This window comes from Orycteropus afer, unplaced genomic scaffold, assembly GCF_000298275.1.
Source record: "Orycteropus afer afer isolate SDZICR_OR568_19922 unplaced genomic scaffold, OryAfe1.0 scaffold00355, whole genome shotgun sequence".
NCBI lineage: Eukaryota > Metazoa > Chordata > Mammalia > Tubulidentata > Orycteropodidae > Orycteropus > Orycteropus afer.
This window is the reverse complement of record NW_006921942.1, coordinates 1,192,981-1,205,605: the sequence shown is the minus strand read 5'-3', so window position 1 is coordinate 1,205,605 and position 12,625 is coordinate 1,192,981. Positions and strand designations below refer to the sequence as shown.

The window sequence follows — 12,625 nt, the reverse complement described above, 5'->3', positions numbered from 1 at the left end:
AGCGAGCCCTCCTTGGGTTTCTGAGGCAGTATCACTACAGAAGTAGACTGCCCCATCTTCCTTCCGAGGAGTGGCTGGTGGGTTTCAACCGCCAGCCTTCTGGTTAGTAGTCAAGTGCCTTACGCACTATGCTACCAGAGCTCCTGTTGTAGGAGCTAGCAAGTCCCAAATCTATGGGTCACGAGTCAGTCTGTAGGATTCCCCTCACTCACATGGTTACAGAGGCTGATGAACCCAGATCAGCTGTTGTCTCAAGGCCCAAGAACCAGCAATGAGATGATGATGAACCAGATGTAGGATCCAGAGTGAGAAAGCAAACTTTGCCAGAACATTCACATATATACCCTGAAGGAAACTAAGGGGGATGACTTGAGTCACACCCTCCAGCAAGATGCATCCCACCCTAAACAGGCAGAGAAGCTAGGATTTAACTTACAAAATAGAGGACTATGGCTAGAAGGGCCATATCAAGCAATTCATTGCACTGGAGAAAGTTACGTCACTTCTATGACATAACTAGTTAATACAACCATCTGTAACAGGTTATGTATGGTCAATCATCTATGATACTTTCCTAAGTACCCTGCTTCAATTGTCAGTTCTCCTCCATTCCAATCACAGGGGTTACATCCAAGATTTTAAGGAAGGTGGATCAGTCTCTTTAAAAAGACACTCATTCATCAGACAGTTCCAGCCTCAAGACTAGAGTAGTTGTTGAAGAGATGTCTCTTTCTTCAACTCAGACTATGGTAGGCCTGGCTGCTATTAAAGAAGATAAAGACTTCCCTCTGGTCCAGGGATGGGGAATGCTGCTGTTTTTTGCTGATGCAGCTCAGCTGACAGTAGGCCACTTTTTTGAGACAAGTTGATGTTTCTTTCATGTCTGACAGGGCTGTTGCTCCAGGAAAGGCTTCTTCAGCACCAGACATAGCCCCTATAGTTCCATATATTGCTGGTGGGAAAAGAAATTGGTCCAGCCTCTATGGTCAATTGCCAATATCCATAAAACAAAAAACACCCTCTTAATACAGAAATCCCAGTTCTGGGAATTAATCCTACATATAAACCTAAAAGTATGAGAGATGAAAATGGAAGATTATTCACTGTAATATTGTGTAAACAAAAGATTGTAAATAACCCAGAAGTCCATCCATAGTGAACTGACTAAATAAAGTATATCCATAGCAGGGAATACTATGCTGCTGTGAAAAAGAATGAGGAAGCACTTTACACATGGATGTGGTGTGACCGCCTTAATAATATATTATTAAGTCATAAAAGTAACATGTATATCTGTTTTTCAGGAGCTTAAAAAGTAAAATTGTATATTTGTATTCTCTTGGATCTAAATAGAAAAATCTCTCAAAAGGTACACAAAAAATTGGTTTGAAAAAAAAATGGTTGCCCCTGGGTAGAATTTGGTGGTAAGAGAGTAGGGGAAGGAGGCTTTTCACTGTATACAACTTTCTGTACCTTTTGAATTTTATGCCATATGAAATTTTTTTCCATTACCATTATTGTCTTTTTTCTTTTAATTAAAACCTAGAGATGGTGATATTTTAAACAGTGGTTCTCAAATGCTAGACTGTAAATCAGTGAATGCCCATAAAGAAAAATCTGTTAATGCACAAGGTATTTTTCATAATGCTAAACTTATTTAATTTGAAAGACCATCCTTTATTCTTGATTAAGTACTCTGTATGTTATTGGATAGCAGAGAGTAGCTATCACCGCAGTTTTTATTTACACAACAGACAAAATTAAAAGCTGACATCATTATATAAATGCCTCAAATTTATGTATGAGCCCTGAGTTTTAAAAGCTAAAAGCCTGGATTTAGATTTGGCCGTTGTTCTTATGTTGAATAATCTGTTTTTACACATTATTGGGAAAGGGGTTCCTCTTGTGTATTTCGTGGTGTCGGCTGAGTGATGAATTATAGCTGAAGGCTTTTCCACATTCATTACATTCATAAGGTTTTTCTCCAGTGTGATGTCTCTGATGTTTCTTGAAGGATGAATCATGCCTATAGGCTTTTCCACAGCGATTACATTCATATGCTTTCACTCCTGTATGAACAGTTTTATGGTTGCTAAGGTGTATCCTCTGCCTAAAGGACTTCCCACATTCCTTACATTTGTAGGGTTTCTCCCCAGTATGGATTCTCTGGTGATGTGTTAGATATGCTCTATGGCTAAAGGTTTTACAACATGCAGTACATGCATAGGGCTTCTCCCCAGTATGAATTCTTAGATGTTCACTAAGGTGTCGAATCTGTCGAAAGGTTTTTCCACATTCATTGCATGTAAAGGGTTTCTCTCCAGAATGGGTTCTCAAATGTTGGATCAAGCTAACGTTCTGGCTGAAAGCTTTCTGACATTTATCACACACATAGGGCTTCTCCCCGGTGTGAGTTCTATGATGCTGATTGAGAGATGAGCGATGTCTGAAGGCTTTGCCACATTCCTCACATTCATAGGGTTTCTCACCAGTATGGATTCTCTGATGGGTATTAAGGGATGCACTTTGACTGAAGGCCCTTCCACATTCCTTACATCTGAAAGGTTTCTCCCCAGTATGAATTCTCATGTGTTCAGTGAGGTGAATGGGTTGCTTGAAGATTTTTTCACATATGTTACATTGAAAGATTTTTGTTCTTATGTAACCTGTTGGATGATTAATCAAATCTAAATTGTATTTTCTCCTCCTTTTAGGTGTGTCACGTTTATAGTGTCTCTGTTCTATAATAACATTTGAACTCATTAGGATATTTTCCACAAATCTGTTAGTATCTTGGCTGCTGTTATTATGGGTCAGGATGGCTTTTCTCACATTTCTCCCACAGGTTTCCTGGTGCCTTTTTAACTCATCATCGTATCTGGGGACTCTTCTCAATGTAGAATAAGTGATATCGTCCCTCACGAACCTTTCCATTATAATGCCATGATATAACTGCTCCTGTGGAATGTCATCCTTTGTGGTGGAATCATTGGTTTTTATTTTACTCTTCAAGTCTGAAAGAAATGAAAAAAAATGCAAATAACTCATTCATTATGCTTTGAAAAATCAATTACTATAGTCAGTATGGAACAGAGGCTGAAAAAAACACTACATATAAAGAGCTTGAGATTTTGACTATATATGGTCATACAGCTTCGAGAGGTAATGGGAAGCAAACTTAAGAAATAATGAATAGGTTAATAGTTTATTACTGTAAAAAGTCAAGGAATATATATGGAAGCAAACTTTGTTGGTTACTAGGGGTAGGAGGGGAAGGAAGGGAACACTGCAAAAAATGATAAATAAATAAATAGAGAAAATAAAAATAAATAATAATATTAATAATAAAGAAATAGTGAATAGGTTAAAAGTGTCCTTACATATCAAGAGGGATGATGTTAGATGGGGGAGAGTCTATGTTTCTGAATTGCATGGAGAAAGGGTAATAAGAAGAGGGCAGGGTTGTAAGGATGAATATTAGAGAGAAGACATAAGCGGATCAGGTTCTTATGTGCTATTATCTTATGCATACATTACTGAAGGAACTATTATGGCAAAATGAAGGTGTAAACCAAGAAACAGGAAGACAGAGCGTCCAGAAATAAAAGTGGACATGAGAAGAGAACTAAAGGACAGTCAGAGTGATGCAGCAAGGGATGCTATGGTAACCCAGCAGAGCAGAGCTTCACCAAATGCCCAGGGACTAGGGGAGAGAACTTGGCCATGCCGAGCTGGAGGAGGCACTGTGGAGTCACTGGAAGGTGAAGGTTCCCAGGAGAGCAATGAAAGTAAGTCGGCAACAGTACACCTGCCACAAAGAAGAAGAAGAGCCACACATGCCTTTTTTCCCACTTTATTAAAGAAAATCCTCCTTTCTTTTCCCTTATAGTAAATTTTGAGCCTGGCAGACCTGCTCCTTCTAATACCACTAAGTAATGACATTTCAGAGCTGTATCTTAAGAATATAGGTCTTTTCAATTGACAGTTACTTTTGGAAAACAATTTCAGAAGGATAAGAAGAAGGTACCCCTTTCCCAATTTAAGCAGCAGAAGGAGAAACACTAGTTCAAAAAATAGGATTTGGAATTGAGGATATTCACAAGAACATTAAGCAGTCTTTTATTGGAGCTTGTACTAATATTTACATATTTCTGTTTCCTGTAGTAATTAATTTGCCTCTGAATTGTTATTCATACATAGGAGATTTGTAAAAAAAAAAAAAAAAAAAAAACCCATACTGCTATGTTGCTATGTTCTATGACCGCTCCTTTAACCTTTATATTTCTGACTGGTTTTCTTACTTAATACAGTGAAACCTGTGAGAGCCAGAACTCAACAGCACTGCCTTGCTTCTTGGAGTCTGCAAGTTTTTGGCCTTTGACAGGGTACACTCTTACCTCTTTTCTATCACCATTTTAGCAGTAAATATTTGAGCTTTCCCTTTCTGACAGGTGTCTGCTTTACACAGGTTCTGGATTTCACAGGTTTTACTGTAACTTGTACCAGTACTAATATTTCAATTGACATCTCTGCATTCCTGAAAGGTACAACTACTTGTAAGACTTGTTTGTAATCACAGAAGAATCATTGGCACTTTCAGATTTCAAATTCTAAATGAATGAGGCAATGATAAAGTCTATGCTCTGCAGGTTGCTGATCCTAGTTCTAAATAGGGGAGAAAGGACTTAAGAGGACAAGGAAAGAGAAAAGAAAGATACTGAATTTCCTCCCCAATTCAGTATCCAAGCCTGAAGCAGGGGCAAACTAAGGCAGAACAAAAACTATACCTGTGAGTGAGGCTGGGAATTTTTATTACTGCACTGAACCAAACATTTTACTAACATCAGAGTGTTCTTGTTATTTAAAAAGGCTGGACCAGCCATATGACCACTTTGAAATTTCATCCAGATGCAGGGAAAGAACAGCCATGATAAATTTATTATTATTTTCCTTATTTTAAGATGAAGAAGAGAAAACCCAGGAGAATTCTTTGAATTAATAAGAGAGTAAAATAAGATGACTGGCTGGTTGGACAATCTACTTCTGTAGAGATACTGCCTCGGAAACCCAAGGAGAGGTCCCTGTGAGTCAGATCCGACTCATCAGCAGTGGGTAGGTGGGTGGTGGCTGTAAGATCAGTATTCAAAACCAAGAGTGTTATCAGACATCCACAACAAACAGAAAATATAATTTAAAATCTAACAAAAAATGTGCTATATGTGCAAGACCTTTATGGGGAAAATCCTGAAACTTTATTGGGAAAAAAATCAATAACTGGAACAACACAGCATGCTCCTGAACAGTGGGACTGATTATCATGACAATGTCAATTCGCCCCATAATTAACCTATAAATTCAATGCTATTCCAATCAAAATTCTAGCAGTGTTGTGTGTTTGACTGATTATATTATTTAGATGGAAAAACAAGGGTCCAAGAGTAGCTAGGACAATTGTAAAGAAAAAAGCAGGAGAACTAATTACTTCTACCAGCTATTAAGTCTCATTATCAAATATAGGAATTAAGACAGCCTGGTATTAGAGTAGGAAAAGAAAAATAGACAAATCAAACAGAATGCTGAGAACCCAGAAATAGACTCAAGCATATGAAGAAACTTGATAGGTGACAGAGTGGGATGAATGACTCAATAAATGGTTCCAGGACTGATTATCCATGCAGAAAAAATTAAACTAGATCCCACTTTATGCTATATAAAAATGAATTTCAAGTGGATTAACACTAAATATGAAATGCAAAACTTAAAAAAATACAGAATAAAGTAGAGGATGATGGAGTAAAAAAGGGTTTTTTAATGCACAAAAGGCACAAAATATATTGATGAATTCAATATTAAACTTAAAAACTCACATGCATCAAAAGACACCGTTTTCAAAAGTTTAAAATTTAAAAAATTTTTACATAATATGGCCCTTCCTTCTAGCTTTGTCTTTGTGACTCCCACACAATGATTGGATGCAAATAAGGTGCTTGTGACCTACAAGGGGATTGGACAGCTTGCTGCTAAGGCAAAAAAGGTGTGTGAAGCCTGTGAGGGTTAAGGTTATATGTCAACATGGCTGGGCCATGATTTTCAGTGGTTTGGCAGTTACGTAATGATGTAATCCATTTTGTAATTTGATGTAATTATTCTCCATTTTAGGGAGCTCTGGTGGCGTAGTGCCTAAAGCATTTGACTGCTAATCAGAAGGCTGGCAGTTCAAACCCACCAGCCACTCCTCCGAAGGAAGGTTGGGCGATCTACTTCCATAGTGATACCACCTTGGAAGCCCAAGGAAGGATGGCAAAAAAAAAAAAATAAATAATTTTTAAAAATAAATTACTGGAGGTAATTGAAAGTTTCATCACAGTAATAGGATACAACATACAAAAATCTGTTGGATTTCTTTACACTAATGAAGAGAGCTCTGAAAAGGCATTAAGGAAAACAATACCATTTATAGGAGCTCTGATGGCGTAGTACCTAAGGCATTTGACTGCTAACCAGAAGGCTGGTGGTTCAAACCCACCAGCCACTCCTCAGAAGAAAGACTGGGTAATCTACTCTGGTAGAAATACTGCCTCAGAAACCCAAGGAGTGGCTATGAGTTAGGATTGATTTGACAGCAGTGAGGTGGTTTTTTTTTTCTTTTTTTTTTCATATATATACCATTTATAACCACCCAAAATATGAAGTAATTAGGAATAAAACTAACTAGAGACATGAAAGATTTATACAAAGAAAACTACAAACATTACTATAAGAAACCAAAAGGAGAACTACAACAAGAGGTACAGACAGCAAAGATAAACCGTTTTACATATACAATACTGCATTATCAGTGATAACAAACATTAATCTGTGGGTAAATAGATGGGTAGATGGCTGAATGACCAGGTATGTCTAGGCAAAAGGGAATATACCCATGATCATATATAAGGGTGGCAGATGGTATTTCTATATACATATTTATATGTGTTATATGAATGTCCATATAACTAGAACTAACAGGGGGCAAAGTTATGATATCTTCTTAGGCACAGTCAACTACCCTGATGGAGTGAGTTGTTGGACCTGCAGGCTTGGGACCATGGTCACAGAGGACATCAAACTCAATTGGCATAACATACTACACAAAAACAATGTTCTACATCCTACTTTGGTGAGTAGCGACTGGGGTCCTAAAAGCTTGCAAGTGGCCATCTAGATGCAACAATCGGTCTCTCCTCATCCAGAGTGAAGAAGAATGAAGAAAACCAAAGACACATGGAAACAGTTAGTTCAAGGGACTAGTGGACCATGTGAACCTCAGCCTATATGACCACGAGACCAGAAGAACTAGATGGTGTCTGGCTACCACTATCAACCACTCAGAAAGAGATCAGTGCAGGAGATCCTGGATAGAGGGGGAGAACAATATGGAAGAAAACTCAAAATCATAAAAAAAAAGACCAAGTTTATTGGTCTGATAGAGCCTGGTGAGACCCCTGAGACTTTAGTCCCTAGTTACCCTTCAGGTCTGGAATTGAACTCACTCCTGTGGCTTCCAGCCAAACAACAGACAAGCATATAGGATGAACATTTACATCAGGTAGATACACTCCTTAGAATGATCAATCATGGGAGAACAGAAGGGCAGTATTTGCAAAGAGAGATAGCTTAGGGGCAGGAATACATAGGAAAGAAGGACACAGGGAAGAGGTAACTACAGGGAGGAAGTGGGAAGAGAGCTGTTACATTGTGGGGTATTACAGTCAATGTCATGAAACAAAATGCTTATGAACTGTTATATGGCAAATGAATTTGCTCTGTAAACTTCCACCCAAATCACAATTAAAATTAAAAAAAGAGAGAGAGAGACCTACATAAATGGAAGAATATACCATGTTCATGGACAGGAAGACTTAATATCGTGTAAATATTAATACTACCCAAAGAGATTTATGGAATGTAACTCAATCCTGCTACAGATTCCATTATCCTTCTTTAAAGAGATGGAAAAATTAGTCACCAACTTTTTAAGGAGCTCTGGTGGCATAGTGGATAAGGCATTTAGCAGCTAACCAGAAGGTCAGTGATTCAATCCACCAGTTGCTTGGCAGAAAGAAGATGGGGCGATCTACTTCCATAAAGATTTACCATCTCAGAAACCCAGTGGGGGTCACTATGAGTCAGAATCGACTCAATGATGCTGCGTTTTCTGTTTTGAGTTAATATGGGAAGGAGAGACCTAATTAACAAAGTACTACTAAAAAAGAACAAAGTAGGATGCCTCACATTTCCAATCTCAAAACCCGCTACACAGCCATGGTAGTTAAAACAGCCTGGTACTGGTACAACAAGAAACACATGGACCAATAGAACAGAACTGAGAACTCAGAAGTAAATCCATCTACCTCTGGCGGCATAGTGCCCAAGGCATTTGACTCCTAACCAGAAAGCTGATGGTTCAAACACACCAGCCACTCCTTGGAAGGAAGACTGGGCAATCTACTTCCATAGACGTACTACCTCAGAAACCCAAGGAGGGGTCACTATGAGTTGAATCAACTCAAGGGCAGTGAATTTTTTTTTTTTTTGAATGGACAGCTGATCTTTGACAAAGGGCTGAAACTCATTGAATGGTGAAAAGGTGGTCTCTTTAATGAATGGTGCTGGCAAACGTGGCTATCCATTTGCAGAAAAATGAATCTGGATTCATTTCACACTATATACAAAAATGAACTCAAGCTGAATCAAAGGAATGTAAAACCTGAAACTATAAAGACCATCAAAGAAAAAATAGGGACAAACTTAGGGACCCTAATATATGGCATAAATACACTATCAAACATAACTAAAAATGTACAAATACCAGAAGACAAAATACATGACTAGGACATCCTTAAAATTAGACACACGTGTACCAAAAGATTTAACAAAAGAGAGAGAGAGAGAGAGAGAAAGCAAGAGAACCCACAGACTAGGAAAAATATTTTTGCGACAACACATCAGACAAGAGGCTAATTACTAAAATTCATAGAAAACTTCAACACTTGAAAAAAAAAGACAAAAATAATCCAATTTTAAAACAGGCAAAGTACATGAACAGACACTTCACCAAAGAAGATATTCAGGCAGCTAACAAACACATGAATTATCATTAGCCAATAGAGACATGCAAATCAAAACAACATCTCACCTCAACATTAACAGCAAAGTTTAAAAAATAAAATAAATGCTAGCGAAAAGTGTGGAGAGACAGAAACCCTCATACACCACTGGTGGGATTGAAAATGGTGCAACCATTGTGGGAAATGGTATGGCATTTTCTTAAAAAGCTGGAAACAGAAATATCACATGATCCAGCAATATCATTACTAGGTAGATATCCTAGAGAAATGAGAGCTGTGACATAAACAGATATATGAACACCTATGTTCATTGCAGCACTAGTTACAATAGCAAAAAAGATGGAAAGAACCTGAATGCCTATCAGTGGATGAATAGATAAACTATGGTACATACATACACACAGTACTACACAACGTTAAAGAATAACAATGAATCTGTGAGACATCTCATTAACATGGATAAACCTGAAAGACACTATGCTGACTGAAATCAGTCAATCACAAAAAGACTAATGTTGTATGAGACTACTGTATTATAAAAAGTCGAGAAAAAGGTTTCACACAAAAAGAAATATTCTTTGATGGTTACCAGGGGTGGGAGGAAAAGGAAGGGTAAACCACTAACCACAGGGTAGACACATATTAACTGGGTGAAGGGGAAAGCAATAAAAAAGTTACAAAAAGATAAAAAAAGAAAATTGAAAATCTGCATGTTTCTGTATTTCCACCTACTGCCATCTAGTTGATTCTAATTCACAGCAACCACTTAGGACAGTGTACAACTGCCCCATAGGGTTTCCAAGGCCGTAAATCTTTACAGAAGGAAACTGATTGCCTCACGTTTCTCCCACAGAACAGCTAGTGGATTCAAAATGCCAACCTTTTGGTTGTTGTTGTTGTCAGGTGCCATCGACTCATCTCTGTCTCAAAGCGACCCTATGAACAGCAGAACGAAACACCACCTGGTCCTGCACCACCTCCACGATCCTTGCTACACTTGAGCCCATTGCCACTACCACTGTGTCAATCCATCTCGTTGAGGGCCTTCCCCTCTTTTGTCGGCCCTCCACCTTACCAAGCATGACATCCTTCTCCAGTGAATGGTCCCTTCTGATAACATGACCAAAGTAGGTGAAATGATGTCTGCCCATTCTCACCTCCAAGGAGCATTCTGGCTGGACTTCCTCCAGGACAGATTTGTTCTTTTAGCAGTCCATGGTACTTTCAGCATTCTTCGCCAACACCACAACTCAAAAGCATTGATTCTTCTTTGGTCTTCCTTATTAATTGTCCAGTTCTCAGAAGCATACGAGATGATTGAAAATACCATGGCTTGTTTATCAGCCACACCTTTTGATTAGAAACCTAATACTTTAACCACGACGCCACCAGAACTCCTCATATGAATGCTCTCACTGCCATCAAGTCAACTCTGACTCATAGTGAACCCCACTGGTCTTCCAAGGTTGTAATTCTTTATGGAAGCAAACTGCCTCATGTTTCTTCCATGGAGTGGCTGGTGGACAGCCAAACACCTTAACCACTACACCACCAGTGCTCCTTCGTGAGCATATAAAAAAAAAAGTGAAAGACAGGCCACTGGCTCAGAGAAAATGCAATACATAAAGCTAGCAAGGATTAGTATCCAGAATACATACATACACATTTTTTTCTTAAATCAATGATAAAAAAGATAACCCAGTAGAAAAACTGGCAAAGGATATAAAGAGATAATTTATAGAAGAATAAAGGCGCTTTGGTGGAGCAGTGTCTAAAGCATTTGCCTGCTAACCCACCAACCACTCTATGGAAGGAAAAGGGGGCAATCTACTTCCGTAAAGATTTACTGCCTCAGAAACTCAATGGGGGTAGCTTTGAGTCAGAATCAACTTGATGGCAGGGAGTTTTGCTTTGGTTTATAGAAGAATAATCCTGGAGAGATAATCAATAAACATGAAAATATGCTCCATCTCACTAGTAACCAGGAAAATGAAAGAAAACAGATACCATATTCCCCACTGCACTTACAAAAATTTTAAAGCTTGACAGTGCCAAGTGTTGATAAAGATACTGAGTTCTGGAAAGTCTCAAAACTTGTTGATGGCAGTACAAATCAGTATAGCTACTTTAAAAGCAATTTGGTAATACCTTGCAAAAGGGACGTGCATATACTCCATAACCCAACAATTATACTTCTAGAAAAGAACTTAAAGAAATGTTTGTGAATGTACACAAAGGTTTAACATAGCATTTCTTGTAACTCCAAACTCAGAAAAAGTGTGAATGTCTATCAACAAGAAAATGGATAAATAAATTGCAGTTTATTAATTTAATGGAAATTAATGACCTGGAATAACACAGATAAATTTCAATGGTGCTGAGTGAGTGAAGCAAGTGAAAGAAGTATATATACCATTTATTTAAAGGATAACAACATACAATATAATGGTATACATTATTTCAAAAAAATTGAAGAAAATTTAAACTATATATATATAATACACATATTTAGTAGAATTAAGAAGACGCATATGGGAATGATATTAAGAAGAGTTTTATTTCACAGGGGGTAGGAGAGGTAGAGAGGACAGTCAACTCTGTTTTCTTTCTTAATCTAGGTGAAAGCTATATAGGAATTTATTATAATGATCTCTATGCCTTTCTGCATGTCTAGAGTATTTCATAATAAAAGCAAAGTTTAAGGAGATTATAAATCACCACAAGATTTGGTGAGAAGGAATCCTGTGGTAATTTTTCTTGCATAAGTCTTCATAAAGATAAAGTTTTACAAGAAATGTAAATATATGAGTTAAAAACAGAACAAGAGTTGAAGGTGGGATTGTAAAATGAAAATTGGTAAATGTGGAAATAGATGAAAGAGAGAAAATTAAGATTAGTGAAATGCAAAAGAGATCACATATATCTAAGGGAAATGAGCTTTTGATCACTAGAGCCTTAGGATACGAAAGAAAGAAGGAAAATCAAGTTTAATCTTAATGAGAGCAAGCCCTCTCTTCCCTCTGACTTCAGAGAGACTTTTGCAATGATTCAAGAGAAGGGAAAAAGTAAAGGAAGCAGAAATGAAATTGTTTTGTGCATGCCCAGCTGTTCAGTGGCCAGTCTGGGAAGACTTTGGGGTACATATAAAAATATTCTTAGTCTCACCTGAACTGGTATCTCCTGGGCCTGCTTTCTCTGTCAGCCATGGTTCTTCTCCTTTCTCCAACTGGGAAATCACACTAGGTTTGGAAAGTTGATACCCTGCTTGGGAAGTAAAAAGGAGTATGGATGTTTATGTTAATGTCTAAAAACCATCCCTAGAATTTAGCTCCAGTCTCTGGTATTCAAGGCCTGTGAAAATGGAAAAGCCACACTGTCTTCACATTTCCAGCTCTACCAAGTAGTTTCTCCAAGGAAGGAGAATCAGACATGCCCTAGCTGTTTCCAAAAGAATGTTGTTGTTGTTATGTGCCGTCGAGTCAAACCCGACTCATAGCGACCCCTCCTTGGGTTTC

General features: G+C 38.0%; 1 protein-coding gene across 1 annotated transcript in view; it reads right to left on the bottom strand.

Annotated features, from left to right (window-relative positions):
* Positions 1-1,875: 1,875 nt before the first annotated feature.
* ZFP69 (ZFP69 zinc finger protein) overlaps positions 1,876-12,625 on the bottom strand; it is an 11,102-nt gene continuing 352 nt past the window's right edge. The window contains exons 2-3 of the mRNA XM_007952700.2: positions 12,276-12,374; positions 1,876-3,014 (exon numbers count right to left, since the gene is read on the bottom strand). Of these exons, the coding sequence (XP_007950891.2) occupies positions 1,876-3,014; positions 12,276-12,374 (1,238 nt within the window). The remainder of the gene's footprint in view (positions 3,015-12,275; positions 12,375-12,625) is intronic.